This window comes from Dendrobium catenatum, unplaced genomic scaffold (genome assembly GCF_001605985.2).
Source record: "Dendrobium catenatum unplaced genomic scaffold, ASM160598v2 fragScaff_scaffold_898, whole genome shotgun sequence".
In the NCBI taxonomy this organism is placed as follows: Eukaryota; Viridiplantae; Streptophyta; class Magnoliopsida; order Asparagales; family Orchidaceae; genus Dendrobium; species Dendrobium catenatum.
In genome coordinates, this window is record NW_021319360.1 from 254,720 (window position 1) to 273,339 (window position 18,620).

Genomic DNA, 18,620 nt, shown 5'->3' on the forward strand with positions numbered 1-18,620 from the left:
AAATGACAAATTAGGAAAGATTTCAAATTCAAATTAGTTGGATTTGAATTTTGAAAATCTGTCCAAAATTAAATCACCCAAATTTGGCAAGGATTTCAATAGGGAGAAGGAGGTGGATGGTGGCCGGCGGCTAGAGATTGGGCCAGGGGTATGAGGGGTCGGGTGGAGTGTTGGCCGTGGGTTGAGGGAGGAGGAGGGGTCGAGTGAGGTGACCGGCGGCTTATGGTGGAGAATGTGGGAGGGGAAGTTTGATTGGGGGGTGACGATTGCTTGGAGATGGAGGAGGGTTTTGGATATAAAGATGTCCGGTGGTGGTGGTGGAAGGAGGAAAAACAAAGACAAAGATAAAGAAAGACCACAAACCCGGCCGTCTCCAAGGTTGGTGGGTAGTGCGCAAGCTTCCCTCTCCTAGGGATCTCTCTCCATCAAACAATCAAGCTCTCACAAGAGCTCATGCAGGAAGACAAATGCAGGAAAATTTTCTTAATCATTCATTAACTACAAAATAACAAGATCAAGGCTATAAATAGCCTCATACAATGACTTAAAGCAAAATGGACTCAAATACCCTTAATGGGCTACAAGACTCAATCCCTCAAGCAAGGGTAAAAACGAAAAATGCTGAAATAAAAAGATTACATCAATAAGTAGACAATAATAAAATCAAAAGTACATCGGGTAAATCGTGGCCGTTGATTTACGGCCACGTCGACTGTAGACTTTCCAACTGATGTCCCCATCAATGTCACTCTAATGTTTTTCAAACAATCAACATCAAGAAATATTTTCACAATACATCTAGAAAAGATCAATTAGGATTTCACAAATTAAAAATATTTATAACCAATAATATCACATATAAATTTAAATGACAATTTGATTCTTAACAGGACACAATGGAGAAAAAGGATTCATGTAGTCAACCCCACGTAGTGGGATAAAGACTTGATATTATTGTAATAATAATAACATATAAATAAAGTTTCCTTTAATAAAAATTGAGGATTGCAACACAAAACTGAGCTTCAATAAAATTTTTAAAAATCTTAAAACTAAGCAAAAAAAAAAAAAAAAAAAAAAAAAAAAAAAATACAAAGGATGTAGATGAAAGAACTCGCAAACATACAAGATCAAATACTTAAAACTGAAAATAATTTGTAGAAAATGCATAGATGAAAGAGTTCATCCTTGATTAATGGCAATAGGTGGAAGAAGTTTAACAAATAAGTCAAATAACAAGGGAGAAAATTCTCAAAGTCATCTATGCCATGGACCTATTTATATCATTTCGCCGTCAATCAAGCCTTGTAATATTCAATAGATCCAACAAGATGGAACTTAACAGTGAAAATCCAAATATATAAAATGACTTTAACCCGAAATGGAGTTGTAACCAAATCCCAAGTATGACTATTAATAAGAGTAACCATTTTAGAGTCTATTGTGTGCATCAAGTTAAGTTGTCAGAGTAGAGCTTCCTAATATGTCCTAGGAATTGAGACAATGGAATTGAGCCTCTTAAATCTTCAGGGAATTGAGACAATGGAGCAAATTGATGAAAGGAATAGGATAAATGATAAAAAGACAAAAAAAGCAACTAATGGTCAATATATTGGTGTTTACCTTTTTGCAGTTCAAAAGAAAGATGTAAATATAATAGTTCAGCTTTAGGCAAATACTCATTTATAGAATAAAGATGGAGGGGTGTTTAAACAAAGGACAAAAATGGCCTTATAGCTCTATAAGTATAAACCCTTAAAGAAAGAAGAGCACATATAGTAACTATAGGCAGTAGAATAGCTAACAGAGCACTACTGCTAGGAGATGAAGTAGGAGAGAAGGTAAGGAGATGCCTTATGAAAGGTACTATCAACATAGACTTATAATCAACGTGCAGAACGTTCATAACATTGATAACCTTTATGAGCATAAGAATAGCCTAGAAAGATGCACTGAATGGCGTGAAGTAAAAGTTCATAACTTGGGCGAAGAGAAAGAACAAAAAAATTATTTCAAAAAACTTTAAGAATAAGATGAAAAGGAATTTTGTTAGGATAAAGAATTGAAATGGAGCAACACATCGCAAAACAATAAAGAACACATGATTAATTAAATAGCAAGTTGTTAGAATATCATCTCCACAAAAATATCAAGAGACGTGCATGTAAAACATTAAAGTCTAAGCAATATTAAGAAGATGTCAATGCTTATGCTCAACCAATCCATTTTACTAAAATGAATATAGACATTGTGATTTAAGGACAATACTAAAAGCATTATCAGTACAAATGACTTTAAATTGAATAAAAAAGTATATTCTTATGCTATTTCTTCATAGACGTTAATATAAAGAAACTTTTGATGGACACTTTAATAGGTAAACCTAAGAACATTGATATCATCATCAATGAGGAAAATAAATAATCAAATCCCAAAAGAAAAGACAAAAGATTTGTAATCAAGTTCAAACCACCATTAGTACTGTACAGACCATGATTTAAAAAGGCATTTGGGCGTACGCCTAGATTCGAGGAGCAGCTTGGACGCCTTGAGGCTTAAGCCTCACTGGATCGGGCGAGGCTTTTTTTTCATTGAAGTGTATGCCTCGATGCAGTTTGAGCCCTGACTCGTTTCAATTGTCATTTTTTTTTTATTCGGCCTAGACGCGCATATTAGATTTAGGGCCACCATGTTTTAGATTTAGGGCTGCTTAGACAGTCGATCAAAAAGTTCCTTCGCCTCTTCTGGCAACTCTCAACGAAAATAACAATCTCTTGCTTCATGTAAATTGCTTCGGCTTCGCCTGCTTCAACTTCGCTTCTTTGCATCTGGTCAAGTTCTTTCTAGCGAAGGTAACGATCTTTTTTCCCTTTCAACCCTATGTCGGCTTCGACTACTTCGTGAGAAATAAAGTTTTGAAAGTTTCATTCCAACCAAAGCTCGCAACGAATGTAACGACCTTTCAACCTTTCGAGTGTTGCTTTGGCTTTGCTTGCATTGTGTGAACTGTGAAGGTAAGGAGCTTTCTTCCCTTTCAACCTATTTTTCCTTCTTTGTGCAAAGTTGAGTTTTTATTTTCTTGAACTATCTGATCAAGAGTATAAATATTATTTCAAAATTTGATTTTAATTCCATTTATGCATTTCTCAATAGCACTTGCATGTGCCCAGCAATACTGAAACATAGCTTCTACATATTATATAAGTAGCAGAAAATTGGTACATAATTATACTTAGATAAATTGCTTTTCCTATTAATTAGATATCAGAAGTTATGTCATTATTTTTTCAAAACTGTGGAATAAAAAACTCTGAGAACTTTGAGAAAAATGGAAGGACTGCCTAAAAATCAAAAAAATTTGATGTTTCAAACTACATCAAAAGTACAATTCTTGAAATTGTTTATTCCATTTTTAAGATGCTAAATTAAACTATTATGTGTTTTAAACTTTCTTTAGCATGGAAAATTTTAGATCTATAGGCAAACAATGAGTATTTATTTTGAATCTTATGTTTCAATTATATTTACTTTCAAACAAGTCATTATATTCATAATTTACTAAATTTTTTTTTTTCATTTTTATGAGTTATTTATAATTTTCTAGTACTTTACTTTCCCATTTTGAGGCTTACGCCTCGCCTTAATTCGACAAAATACCACGAATCCTGATTTCGCCTTTTTAAACCTCGGTACAAACCACCCATCTAATTTGCCTCATACAAAACTGAATATCCTACAAGACAGATCTTCTAACCTCTCAAAGAAAGCACTCATGCAATTACTAGATATTCCAATTTGCGTTAATATAGTAAAAGGCATTCAGCGACAATAAAACCAAGAAGATATGCTAGATGCATCATTGTGTATGCAAAAAGAAAACCATTGGCATGATTTTCCCAACCCAGTTATCTACTCACATTAAGTGACAAATCGGAGAATATCACTCCATAATCTCTGCTAAACTTGAGGAATGATGCTGATAAACAAAAAGATCCAACGCAGCAACAAAAATAATATGCAAAACATTACTCACGCATCTGAACTGTTTCAATAGCAAGATGGAAATAATTGCAAAAGAATTAAATGATTAAAACAATTCATTAAGAAGAAAGTAAATCTAAAAATATCCTGATATACAAAAAATAAACAATTATATAAAATGTTTATGCTGACTTGGATAAACAATTACCTGCCAACTTTATCAAAGCCAAATCTAGCACCAAAATAAAATGCCACAGCAAGTAACCATGCATCGCTATGGACAGCCACCAATGCTAACCAATCTTTTTCTTGCATTCCGTCCCTAGCAAAGTTAATGCCCAGAGCAGGTTCAGGAATCTCGGGAGGAACCTCCTCTGCAGGCAAATTAACTTCCCATTGTTCATTTGGATGGCCATAAAGGCACAAGTTTTCCTTCTCTGCAATATGTATATATAGTTGAGAACAGCAAGGGAAAACAAACATGAACTGAATAAAAAAAATACTAGATCAGAAAACCATATAGACAAGCAAATCATAGAACCATCATCAATAAGATATATAGCTGATAAAACCATGTTATATCATGATTCTTTAGATACGACAAGCCACTGAAATACACAGCATGGTCCATTAGAATTGAAAGAAAGAAGTTAAAAAGGTACATACGAGGTACCCTAGGGGAAGAGAGAGAGAGAGAGACACGTATGAGGCAAGGAGCTGCTCACAATTCAAAATATTTCATTCCACAATAATCCATAAGCCAAGCTCAGGGGCCCATTTATAATGGAAGGAAACCTAGGGCTAAAGAAAAATAAAATAGCATGAAATAGATAGGAAATAAAGTCTAATATAATAAAAGATGAAGTATATCTAAATATTCCCTAAACATAATTTTTTTTTAAGCAAAAAATATCTAATCAACCATGCCGTCAAATTCAAGCATAAGGTTGGATCAGATTGCCATCAGCAGTTAGCATAGGTTGCAAGGATAAAAAATTGGGCAATTGACGAAGAGTGGTAATCCATGTTGGGAGAAGGTCAAAACTTATAGTTTTAAGGTCCGCTTGGGTAGGCTACAGCTTTTTGTGAAGTTGCTGTAAAGAAAGTAACTTTTTTTAAAGCTGCTATAGAAAACAACTTCCTAATATAAAAATTTCTTGAAAATAGTGAGAAAAAGCAATGGCTAGACAAAAACTATGATTGTGATCCAAAAATCAAAACAATAAAAAGTTGTCTCAAACGAAGCCTTAGAGTTTATAGCTTAGGTTTAGAAATAAGCATGTGGCCTCAAGTAAGAAACCATAAGCAAAAGAAACTAGATGGTGTTCTGAATTGGTGGGAGATGAAATGAGGGGGGAGTTGCCTTGGCTTTTTCTTCTTTCTTTTTTTTTTGGATAGATGGATAAACACCACATGTCATGATTAGACTAACTTCCCCTTAGGGAAACTCCAACCGAAAATCTCAATTTCACTCCAAAATTCAGTGTAACAAAAAAATGGCATGATTCTTCTCCAATCGAACTCCATTTTGCGTCCAGGTAACCGTCTTTCTCCTTCACGCGTATCTTCGGCAAATCCGGTAGAGACAGAAAAATAACGCAGGTGAACAGTACAACGCCAATATTGATGTTGCACTGTTCACCCGCAACCAAATACCGTAAGCTTTGTCATTCTTTTGGAGCTCATAAGCGACGTCATTCATGCGTTTGGAGTTTGGTTGGAGAAGGCCTTAGTCCGTTCATGATTTAAAACAGTGTCATGCAATTATTATATTGTAAGAAAAAATAGTTTTAATAGGGTATGTTCTATATTAAACCAAAAAAAACAGCACTTCGCAAATTGACCAAAACATTGTGTTTTACGACCACTAATTCATCTTTGATTTATCACAACTTCAAACAATAGAGAAAATGTGATGCAATGGAAGAGGCTAGAAAGAAAAACAAGTGTTTGGCTTGAATTCTAGATGTTCTCAGTACCTTTATAGCAAAAATCAAAGCAAAACAATAGTGTTTTACTTAAAATTCTAGATGCCATCAATGCCTATATAAAGTGGTCCAAGGACCTTTCACACACAAAAATAATCAACTTATAATCATCATATGCACTCAAAGCACCTGAAACTCTCAGTTAGGAGCATAAAAAGCTCACTACTCAAGAATAGCTTGTGTTCGGCTTAAGCTTTTCATATTTGGGGTAGTTCTTAAGTAGCTAAGTAAAGAAGGTTACTTTCATCTCTCTTACTAAATGAGAGTATGCTCGATAGCATGTTCTAATATAATCTCTCTTACACAGGCAACAAAATCGAAGAAATATAAAGTGTCAACGCCTTAGAATATGATAATAATTACTTGATTCAGGTACAACTTGTTTCTGAAATTGCAATTGCGTATGACTCGGTTGTTTCCATTGGAGAAGAAAAATTGAGAGCTTTAGGAATAAGGACTTTGAGGGTGTCTTATTTTACTTTTGTAATTTGGTTTGGACATTATCAATTGGAAACTGAATATGAATCATATAGTTATGAACATCATAATTTCTTTAATTTTTTATCAAATTTGGTTTTTTTTATTTATTAAATGTTAAAATATAAAATTCAGGGGCTTCAGTTCCGTCTGATGATAAGGAAAATGCCACGCGTATGACTGTGACAAAGCCAAATATCTTCTAATTACACCAGATATGCCAAAAAAAAAAGAGGAACAAGAGGCCCTCACCCGGGTCGCACTGCTGGAAGAATTCATCCACATCTACATCAAGTAAAAAGACATCGGTCAGAAAACTGAGAAAAGTTTTCCGAAACTACGGAAATGCCCAAATAGGACAAAGGGTCCCCTTCTCCTTCCCCTAGAAGAGGAAAGCCCTAGGAAGAGAAGAGGGGGAAGAGGATTTAGGAAGAGGATAGAGCACCAGTGGTAAGAGCCTTGATAAGCGCGGCGCGCCGTGCCTTATAGTCTCCGAAGACTTCCTCTACCGTCCGTGGGTTGTATTGCGGCGCTCCACCGTCCATTGTTCCGGCTACGGAGAGAGATCCAGAGCTACTTTCGCCACCGGGAGAGACCGCAACAACGATGGAGGGAGAGCAAAGGAATGAACGGTTTGAAAGGAGTGAGAAATTTTCAATTTTGCCAGAAAGAGAGAGAGAGAGAGAGAGGGAGAAAGGAAAGACGTGGGTCGGACTTAGAAATATGACGGTTTAACTGTAATTGAGAGATTTGCAAGTCCGGCCTTTGGAGTCTTGAAGTTTGAACGTTGGGATATATATTTTTTTTATTTTTTTGGGAAAAAAATATTGTGCTCGTAGGACATATTGTCTATAGAACTGTCAATATTTGACCCGATCCGAAAATTCGACCCAAAAATTTTGGGTTCGGATTAGGGATTACGACCCATTTGTAAAATCGGGTCGGGTTCGGATTGACCCGAAAATCCGAAATCAACCCGGTTTGACCCGTTTTTAATTAATTTAGGAGGATTTTAAAGGATTTTTATGAAATAAGTAAATGATATTTAAAAAAAACTATAAACATTATTGCCCAAATTAAATTAATCTTGATTTATTTTAAATTAATTGAAGTAAATCTTACATTAATTATATTTAGATTTAAATATATTGAATTAAATAAAAAAATTTAATAAAATATACCCGAATCGGGTCAGGTTCGGGTTGACCCGGACCCGAAGCGGGTCGGGTTCAGGTTCAGGAAACCGACCCGTTTGAAAAACGATCCGGTTGAACAGTGTCGGGTCAATTTCGGGTTGGACCCAAACCCGACCCGTGACCCGGTTTTGACAGCCCTAATTGTCTATATCTATGCATTTATTAAAATTTATATACTACATAAATAATAAGACTGCTACATAATTTTTTCACTCCATTGGGTTATATTAAAAATCAAATTATCATTTAAATCAATTAAAAATATGTTTAAAAGTTTAAATATATTAAAAAATCAAATTATCATTTAAAATAAAGTATATTATGAAATTCTTTGTTATAAACCTCGTTTATTATTGACAATCATCACCTTTGTCACCTCCAATCAAATGCTACAATCCTTGATCCTCATCGGCTGCATATCATCGCTATCAAGAGTCACTACTAGCCATTGATCATCACCGACTGCTAGCCTTCGCCACACAACCCTCAACAGTTGTTGCCTATCAACCATCAATACACCACTATCATTAGACTTTCATTGCATTCATTGCATTTCAATCCAAAAATAATAATAACAATAACCTAAATATATCTTATACTAATCTAAATAACTCTTTATTGCATCCTGGAATATTCACGACAATAGAAAAATATAAAGTTCAACGTCTTACCTTTGTACGAAGATCTAGCACACAAACAAATGAAAGATAGAGGTATATTGCTCATAAGAGACACCATATTTTTATGTGGAAAGTCCTGAAAGGGGGAAAAATCACGGGGCTTGTCCAGTTTCAATGAATCCACTATTATTTGCAGTTGATTACAAATGAAGCTCTTCCTTAAAGGGAAGGCTAAATGTAGCCAATATATATTATATATATTGTATTCCATGATGAGAGTTTGAAGAATTATTGTTGACATATTTGTTTGGTTGGTAGGATCATAATCGGCGAGATATATAGGTCAGAAGGACAGTAGTCGGACGACGGTGGTCGAAATGGTCGTAGTCGGCAGGCGGTAGAGGTCGCAAAAGACCGTAGTCTGGTGACAACGGTCGGGGAGACTATAATATGGAGATGGTAGTCGAAGAGATCATAGTTGGCTGGTGACAGAGATCAGAAGGACTGTAGTCGGCGAGCGACGGAGGTGGGAGAGAACCGTAATTAGCGGGCGACGATGATGTAACACCTCTAAATATTTGATGATGTATCACCTCTAACTATTTTCAATTTAAAATTACATTGAGATTTGTGTCTGATCATAAAAATTATTTGATAATATATCACTTCTAAATATTTTAAATACACTATATATTTTTTATATTGCATTTTATTATACTATATATTCCTTTTTCAACAAATCAAATATCCCCACAGTAACAAATTAGAGGAGAGAAAAAAAATACAAATATACAGACGATGAAGAGTTTCCACTTAAAAATAAAGCTCTTTCTAATTTTTAAGATTACTCGCTCAAGTTTCTAAGATTTAATAATTATAAAAGAAAGACAATTTTATATTACTTAAAACTTTCAAATTTTAAAAAGCTTGAATCAGATTTTTTTTTCCGAAAACAAAAAAAAAATCGTAAAAAGAGCTAAGGGCTACTAATTCCAAAGATTTTTTCACAAGATTGAACTGTACCCTGAATATAAAACTATTCAATTAAAAAACTTCGTTAGAGTCAAGTGGTCTTCTTCCTTTTTTTTTTTCCTTTCGATGATGACCACACAATCATTCATCTTTCGCAGTAAAACGACAAAAAAACTGCTTTATTTTCAGCCACGCAGCCCATTTTGTTCTCTTAGTTGTTAGAAATTATTAAGTGCAGAGTTAGGATCGGAGCAACGTCTAATTTTTATGAGTGTGTGCAGTTAAAACACACTCATAGAATTCGGACTGTTCTCTGGTCTAAATTCCGCACGTAATAATTTCTACTTGGTTTGGACTTTTAACTATCTACTCAGAAATTTTGACTTCAAATATTATGCATGTGATGCATGTATAAGTTTATCTGAATTGAACTAAGGTTTCGTTTGGGACAGCTTTTTTCTGCTTCCTAACGCAGCTTTTTAATACAAAAATTAAAATTTTTGTACTAAAACTCCGTTTTAAAAAGTGGTAAAAAAACCGTCCCAAACGAAACCTAAATGCAGCAAAAATACTGCTTTATTTGTAGCAGCCCATCTTGTTGTTCTCGCTGACATTTGATGAATGACGATGATGATGAAAGCAAGCTAATAAAAAATTAGTGAAAGTGTGTTTGGTATATGTATTATGAATAATAAATTTTTAATTTTAAAAATATAATATATAAATATTTAAATTTACTCATTTATTCTCTCATATTTTAGAATATTTACTTTAATATTAGTTTTATTACTTTAATCAACTCCATTTACTTATGCTTTTTTATGATATTTATTTTTTATTGAAAAATAATCAATTTTCTATCTAATCTCAATCATCATGGATTATTTATTCTCTGATTGATTTTAATGTATTAAATAACGATAAATATATTTCATTTTTTATGAATAATTAGAATTAAATTACTTTTATATGAATTAATTTAATGTTTATTTAATTTATATAATTGTTGCGGGCTAGAATATACGCGGCGATAGAGTTAAGATCCTAAGTTTTAGCGTTTGCATATATGTCCAGCTCACACATAAAGAACACAAGATTTTTTACCTGGAAAACCCTGTAAATGGGAAAAATCACAAGGTATGGCCCGGTCTGAAATGATTATACTAGTGTTTGGGTAGATTACAATGGGTTGACTCATCCCTAAGGCTGATCAGATTACAAATGTTAATCGTATGGTTGAGATCTGATGACAAACAGGGATAAAAATCTGGCGTCACTTGGTGGTCTAGCGGAAGTCCAGCATTACTTGAAATTTCGGTCGTCTCTTATAAAATGCCCATCCATTGTGGAAGCCTTATTATAAGTAATATCAATTGTAATTTCCCTATTCATGGCCTATTGCAGTGAAAATCTAGCCTTTCCCTTCAAGATAGTCCCAACAAATTCAATTCTATATAGCTTAGCTGATATGAAACAATTGGTCGGCAAAGAACAATTTCATATTCTAAGGGGCTGTTTGGTAGCAAGATTTAGGCCGGATTTGAGCGAAATCTAGTCAAACAGCCTCAAATGCAAAACCAAATCTCACGGCAAACAAAATCTGCTATAGACAGAAAATTCCGCCGATTCGTTCTAAATCCCGAATTTCCAAAATCTTGTATTTTGCTAGATTTACGAAATCCATGACGTTAGAGGAAGAGTCCGCTCAATAAATCTTGCTCTATTGCTAAACAGTAATATGAGATTTAAGGGGATTTATCATGAATGTTACCAAACAATTTTCATGATTTAAGCCCATCAAGATTTTCGAAATCCGGATTTACAAAATCCTACTTAAATCAAATCCGGGGTGCTACCAAACAGCCCCAAAAACGGCAACCAACATGTGTAAAATGCTTGTATGGCTGTGATTCTGACAAACAAGTTCTTCAGTGCTTCCAAGCCATAGCCGAGAAAGTTAATCTTTCTGCTAATTGGAATTTCCTCGCCTACCCATTGAGGCCCTCACCGCAGTGTTTACCTGCTTTTCCCATTTCCGGAATGGCTCAAAACCTGATGGGTTCTTGATGAGCACCTTGAAATAGCCTTGCTTTCTCTACGAGTAAGTTCTGTAAATGGACAACAAAACATTGCGCACTACACCAAAGAATCTCTAAGGAATTAGCACTTCGAAACATAAACAGGTAAATATCTGCACAGGGAATCAAAAAGCTAAGTAGCAATAAACAGGTAAATATCTAAGGTCTGTTCCAGAAGGACAGGGCCGAATAAGGTTTCATTTGAGACGGTTTTCTTACTGCTTCTTAAAGCAGCTTCTAGTACAAAAATTAAAAATTTTATACTAGAAAACTGTTTTAAGAAGCAGCAAGAAAGCAGTCCCAAACAAAGCCTAAATCATGCACCAATTCAACATCTACTCACATGAAAATAAAAAAGGAGCCTGTTTAAAATCACTTTTATTTTTTATTTCAATTAAAGAACAATTAGTTAGTATATATTTCTAATTATTTTTAAAAAAAAATAAAATTACCGAATCAAATGCATAATACTTAGCTTAATTTTAAAGGAGTAAAATATGCTCAAGCAGGAGGCAGCAATGCTATGATATCAATTTTAAAGGAGTTTGGACCTGATATGAAATTTCAAGGAAAAAAAGAAGCCCTTTTGCTGAATATATAATAGCATCTTTCATTGTATTTACGAAAATCATAGCTTTTGTTACAGATAAATCTTGCGACTTAATATCTGCATACTATGGAAGCAGAAAAAGCTAATAGTTTCATCCCATTTGATGGAGTTAGAAGTTGGTTGTCCAGTTAAGGCGACCAAGCTGGGATTGTTGAAATGCCCCAACTTGGGGACCTCCAGCAGCCAAACCTACAGAAGGAGGTACCTGCTGGTGTACAAGGTGGTGGGGAGCAGCAATAGAAGCTGGCTGCGGTTGGTGGTACATGCCAGGGTATTGCAGAGGAGATGGTTGTGCTGTGGCAGCGACGGCATTAAAGGAGGCATGGCCACTGGCGGCGGCGGCGGCGGCATGTGCTGAGACGAAAGCAGGTGGATGAGCTGTGTGTCCTGATAAGTTGTAATATGGCATTGACTGAAGGCTTGGGAGTTCTCGAGGGGTCTGCATCCACATATCAGAGGGCTCAGCCTACAAAAACAGCCACAATATTTAAGATGCATATCAGAATGAGTTTGATAGCTCATTTTCTCAAAGTTGAGCAGCAATAAATTTAATCCAATTTTTTTGGTTTAAATGCTTGAACATAAATATCACTTATTATTGCTAGTTAGATTTAAAAGCAAGTTCAGTTCAATGGAAAGAGCGTTAGATGCCCCAATGGACTTTACTTGACCATTTGCATTTAAAAGAGGATATGCAGACAAAATAGTCTTCGTGAAGTAGTCTCAACTGATCTGTATTCAGCTCTCAAATTTACTGTTCTAAGGATATTATCAGTCAAAAAATCTTTAAAAACTTTCAAAAAAAAAAAAAATTTTTTTTAAGTTTATCATAAAAAATGGAAATTAAAGCTTTAGTTTAGCAAACCACTGGAAGAGCCTATTGGGGCTGTAGCACAGAAAGACGCGAAGGTCTAAAATTAAGATAAATCTTAACTTCTTTGCTAAGGTTGGCTATATCTTCAAGCAAGACGAGGAATATTATTCCACTAATACCACTAAATTAAGTTTAATTTAATTTATCAGCATAGAAGGGGCTTAGTTTTGCATAACGGCAAAAAAATCTCCCAGGTTGACAACAACAAATATGAAAACAAATTATTAAAAACAGCAAAGCAATCAAATGTATGAAATCCTTCTTCTGCAATTAAAAACAAGGAACAATTTATTTGCTTTGACTGTATAAACCTTTCCAGTTATAAATATCATATTACTAAACTTCACACACAAGAGCAATCACGAATAGATCTATAAATTGTTGGAAAGGCAGCGTTAAGTTACCAAAGCTATTTTTAACCTTGGTTGATAGAAGCCAGCTAAAACCATACCTGTTGATTTGGAACATAAAGATTATTGTCCTTGTACTTGATCCTCATCATGTCCTCAAGCCCTGTGGCACCACCAATGGGGCTAGGGGTACCAATTGCAAAGGTGGCCGGACTGGAATAATTCCCATAAGCACTGGGGCTCCCTGCAGGCAAAGGCTTATATTGGGAAGGGGCATACTTCATTCCACCAGTAGGTAAATGTGAACTTCCTCCAGTCATCATAAGGTAGCTATTGCCGGTTGAGGGGTGGGCATAAGCAGGGTTGCTTGAGTAGCTTGGCAAGGCCATAGGAGGGACATACACGGGTGAAAGGATGTGACGATATGGCATGAAATTCGGGTAGTGGGGGATATGAACCTGTGGGTAAATTTGTGTCAATGCCTGCTGTTGTTGCTGCTGCTGCTGAGTAATGGCAGTTGGGGCCAAGGGGTTGCTATTTGCTGAATGTAAATTCAGAATCTGCAGCGAAAAAGAGCATAGAAAATTTGATAAGGCATCTCTAGCTCCTTAATATCCGTTATTCAGAATATCAGAACCAAGCATAACGCTGGTCAAGGATAGAGCATAGGCTTCATTTGGGATGGCTTTTTTATTGCTTCTTAAAGCAGCTTTCTAGTACAAAAATTAAAATTTTTGAGAACTGCTTTAAAAAGCAGAAAGAAAGCCGTCCCAAACAAAGCCTTAGACACATAACGCCAGCTATATCCAGTAAAAGAACATACCTAGGATAGCATGAAATATCAGCAGTAGTGAGTTTTTATGTGCTACTCAATTTTAAATGGAAGTGAAATAATGGAAGCATATTAAAAATACATATATGATTAGCTAACTTAAAGCAATCAGGTAAGATGGACACCAATAAGTGTATTTAAAAAGTAAAATTCCTCAAAGCTCTGAAGTGCTACATTCAGCTCCTACTCAAATAAGATGGATGAAGGAACTCAATGCTAGAAGTGCAGGCGCAATTATGGAAAGCATTTGCTTTAGACATTGACACCACAAACAAACTAAAGTTATGGGTTAGCCATGTTTGAAATAGCACACATACATTAAATTATAGAATACTTAAAAATCGCACAAAAGTTGGAACAAAATGACACCACTACTGAATTCTCATTATCATCATCATCATTAACCTTATCCAAATAAATGAATCGGCTTTACAAAACCTTCTTCTTTATTTATTTTTGCCTTCTATTTTTGTCTAAACATGTCACCTTTATTCTAGCTACCAATTAGCCTTCCAAATCCATTCACATTAATTTATATACCCCTCTTATTGGTGTTTCTTCTACCCATATTGTACATGTCCAAATGAATAAAAGTCTAGTTTCTACTATCTAATTTTCAAATGATGCTACTTATACAATTCCTCAACCCAAGATCAAAGATGCTTAAACATGTCTTGTTAGATTATAACATAATATTTTTAAAACGTTATCTCAATCAACAATTTCAAAGCTATAAAAATAGTACATCATGCATTTAATTTTAATTCAACTAACAGTAAGCCCAACAACTTCTAAACATTTCCTACAACATTCCACATAATTCAAAGGAGGTCTAAAACCAATTGCTCTACCATGCTTGGGTGAAAAGAAGCTGAACCAAAAGCTCCTGGAAAATGGGTGAACATTGGCAAATGCTCCTGTAAAGCTTAACGTTCCAAAAATCTCATGTCAACATAATCCATCAAAGTTTGACTAAACATTTCATGATAGTGAAGGAATAGCAACTTGGGATTCTCAATTAGTAAGCATTTTTCTCTCCAACAAAGCCCGAAGAAACTAGTTGCACTACCTGCTACTCTGTCATGGATGGTCCTCCCTAGCTCCCTTGAGAAACTTCAATGAATCATGGACGACAACAACAACAACATCAAGCCTTTATCCCACTATAAGTGGTCGGATGCATGAATATTTTTTATCCATTGTGTCCTATTAAGAGTCAAATTCTCATTTAAATCTAAAAAAGAAAGGCCATTTCTAATATTTTCTAACCAAGTCTTTTTAGGTCTACCTCTATCTCTGTTAACATAAGTCAAATCCAATACATCTACTTTCCTAACTAGGTCATCAGAATGCTGTGGTTTTATGTGACCAAACCATCTAAGGTGACTCTCTCTAATCTTATCTTCCATTGGAGCTACTCCAAACATTTCACGTATATGCTCATTTCGTATTATGTCTCTAAGAGTAAAGCCACTCATTCACTTGAGCATCCTCATCTTTCCAATACTTAACTTAATATTATGCTACACTTTTAATGTCCAACATTCTTCACCATAAAGCATTGCAGGTCTCACCACCATTTTATAGAATTTTCTCTTAAGTTTGAGGGGGACTTTAATCACACACGAAGCCCGATGCATTCCCCCACTTCAACCATTCAACTTGAATTCTACTAATAATATTTCTATATATTTCACCATCACTCTGAACAACAGACCCATGATATCTAAAATGTGTACTCTTATTAATGACTTGCTCGCCCAAAGTCACAATCCCCCCACTAGATCTATTATTATTAAACTTACACTCCATATATTCAGTTTTAGATCTACTCAAACGAAGCCTTTAGTGATGTAATATGATGCAAATCCAGGGATCAAATCTTATGAAATTAATAGAAGTTATGTAAAATAATGAACGTACATTCTCTAGCTTTGTGAAATTGACATTCAAGTTTACCTTCAACTCCCTATCTAGTCTTATCAAGAAGAATATCATCAGCAAAAAGCATACACCAGGGTACAACCTCTTGCAAATGTCTAGTGACAACATCCATGACCAAAGCAAGAAGATATGGGCTTAAGGCTGATCCTTGATGTAATCCAATAGAAATAAAAAAATACTTGGTCAAACCACCTCGTGTCATAAGCAAAACCTTTGATATCAAGCATGGAACCTGGTCATATATACATATCAATACGCCTTGTGAGAAAAATATCATAAGTTTCCAGACAAGAATACTTGTGAGTTGGAAATAGTCTTTTTTTTTTTTTTAACTAACATGCCCTTTTTCATGAGCCCAAGAAAATAGAAAATGCATAATAAAAAATGAATGAATCAGAATGATCTGAATGTTCCTGATAGAAAGGATACCTCAGGTTGAGAGGCTAAGCTTTGCCCACGAATATTATCGTCCATGCTTGTTTGAAAAAAAGGAGTAACATAACTCGTTTCAGTATCATATGGCTGCTTTAAACAAGAAAAAAGGCATATTAGTGAGACCAGCAAATCCACTTTGAAAGGGTTAAAATTAAAGTTAATGAAAGTTAAATATAACATTTAAAATCATATAAAAGCAGAATAATACTATATTTGTTTTATTAAACTCTGACGAGTACAATTAGTGTTTTTACACTCAAAGGAGATAATGTAGATTTTTTCAGCTACTACGTCAGAAGAATAGATGTACTCACTAAAAAACTTGGCATGGTTGGGGTTTCCTGTATTCTTTGTGATTGTTGAGAATTGAATGGAGGGCTATGACTTTGGACCAACCCAATATCTGCGTAACTCTCGATGCTTTGAGAGTTCAACGGTTGATTGTTTCCAGAAGGAGGCCGCTCTAATTCTTCAGCTGAAGCAGAGGAGGTAGACCTGGAAGTCCCTGCTTGACAATCAACCAAATGTCCAACTTCAACAGAAGTTCCGTTATTAGGTCCAACTGGAACAAATGCTGAATTACTGATAGAAGATAACCTAAGGTTAGCATATTAGCCAATGCATCCATACGCCATTTAAATGAAGACAAAATGCAGTTTACTCACATAAAGAAGAAAGAAACTTAAAAGGTTCTACAATGAAGAAATATATGCATATTTATACCATTAATAAGTTATTTGAAACTCTATCAATAATATTATCCAACCATCCATTCTTTCTATAGTAATAACCGCTCCATTACTATTAAATAGCCCTTCGAATTCCACATTACTTCAATATGCAACACAGACTAAGTAACCTCATTTTATCAACCGGCCTTCTTCCTTTGGTGACAGCAGGAGTTCTGCGTCCTCTCTTTATTTGCTATCATTGGCTGCATTCCTAGCATCATCAAGGATGCATGAATAATCACTTCAGTAGAACCGCCTAAATACCACAGTTGCAACTACAGTTAGATCATCAATTCCTAGACCCACATAATTGTTTTAAGGATTTTTTAGAATGACCAGGCATTCGATTTTGAGAACGGTCTGAGACAGTGACATGGGAAAGACATGATATGTATATTTTTTATTATTAATCTTCTTTTATAAAACTAAAACAAATGAAAGTAATAGGAGTAATCGAATCTCGAATTCTTATTGTTTGTGCGTCTCATCACTTCCCAAGTAATTAATCTTTTTAAAGTCTTCTCATGCAACAACCAAAGCAAAATGGGGGTTTATTTAAATTATTTGTGGCATCTCAAACACACTGGCGCAATTCATTTCACAAACAAACACAATTTGGGTGACTTCAATTTTTGGTACATGCATTTTGAACTAAAGAATTTTACATCCATGTAGGTGTAATACTTTTTATTATGGGAAAAATAATACTTTATTATTGTCCACGTTAATGAGGAGAGTAGCCAATAAAAATATATTTTTTTGCTTTTGATCCCAATTTTTTTCTCTAATGAGGCGCAATATGCACAAAGACAGAGCAACCAATCACTTTGAGAGGAATAGTGGAGATAAGTCTACTTTTGGGATAGGCTTGGCTCAGAGTTTGAATAGGATTTTTGAATTTTAGAATTCGTGATGGCATACTAATAATGAAAATGTAGCAGTAAGAAAAACCTCCCCTCAATAATGTTCTAATACATTACCGGAGATCATAATTAATCAAGCAAACTCTATGAGATGTTTATTTTTTCTTTCTTTTATTGAATATGGATCTAAGAACCTAAGAAAATAATTCCTAGTTGGAGATATACTGATATTAACCAAGAAAGGAAAGTAAATATTCTTTTATATTGTCAGTCTATAAAATTTAATTTTAATTTTGAATTGAGTTTATATAAATGAAAAAAAAACGAAATAATAATTGGTTTCTTTTCTTTTTTTCATTAGAAAGACCTATGTGGTTCTGATGTAGAACGAAATCTGAAGTTTTCAGATTTGCTCTCGCCTCTAAGAAATCAGAAAAAATCAATTCCAGCTTCAGTACTGGGAAGGAAAATCATAGAGGGGATTTAGTCTTTAGTCCAGCAAGTCTTGACCGTGAGAGAGAGGAGCATGGAGAAAGAAATAAGCAGGCATAAGAGGGAGGCGGCTGTATTAGGTGAGTTAGGGAAAAAGAATGTACTTCCTATTCCCAATTCCAGATTTAGGAAATAAAACCAGAGATCGGATTTAGGGAATTTCGGGTAGGGGCCAGG

General features: G+C 34.8%; 2 protein-coding genes across 9 annotated transcripts in view; both read right to left on the reverse strand.

The window, feature by feature from the left end:
• Nucleotides 1-7,218, reverse strand: part of LOC110110491 (PHD finger protein ALFIN-LIKE 3) — a 28,574-nt gene extending 21,356 nt beyond the window's left edge. For 2 of the 5 annotated variants that reach the window (XM_020841993.2, XM_020841990.2), the window contains exons 1-3: nucleotides 6,892-7,215; nucleotides 6,699-6,731; nucleotides 4,190-4,418 (exon numbers count right to left, since the gene is read on the reverse strand). In XM_020841993.2, coding sequence (XP_020697652.1) covers nucleotides 4,190-4,418; nucleotides 6,699-6,731; nucleotides 6,892-6,991 — 362 coding nt within the window. In that variant the 5' untranslated portion in view covers nucleotides 6,992-7,215. Of the gene's footprint in view, nucleotides 1-4,189; nucleotides 4,419-6,698; nucleotides 6,732-6,891 lie in introns of all 5 variants that reach the window. The other 3 variants (XM_020841995.2, XM_020841994.2, XM_020841992.2) reach the window with 3 other exon arrangements.
• Nucleotides 7,219-11,869: 4,651 nt separating this feature from the next.
• LOC110110515 overlaps nucleotides 11,870-18,620 on the reverse strand; it is a 47,889-nt gene continuing 41,138 nt past the window's right edge. For 2 of the 4 annotated variants that reach the window (XM_028697202.1, XM_028697199.1), the window contains exons 7-10: nucleotides 16,672-16,939; nucleotides 16,352-16,447; nucleotides 13,248-13,706; nucleotides 11,870-12,388 (exon numbers count right to left, since the gene is read on the reverse strand). In XM_028697202.1, the coding sequence (XP_028553035.1) occupies nucleotides 12,032-12,388; nucleotides 13,248-13,706; nucleotides 16,352-16,447; nucleotides 16,672-16,939 (1,180 nt within the window). In that variant the 3' untranslated portion in view covers nucleotides 11,870-12,031. The remainder of the gene's footprint in view (nucleotides 12,389-13,247; nucleotides 13,707-16,351; nucleotides 16,448-16,671; nucleotides 16,940-18,620) is intronic. The other 2 variants (XM_028697201.1, XM_028697200.1) reach the window with 2 other exon arrangements.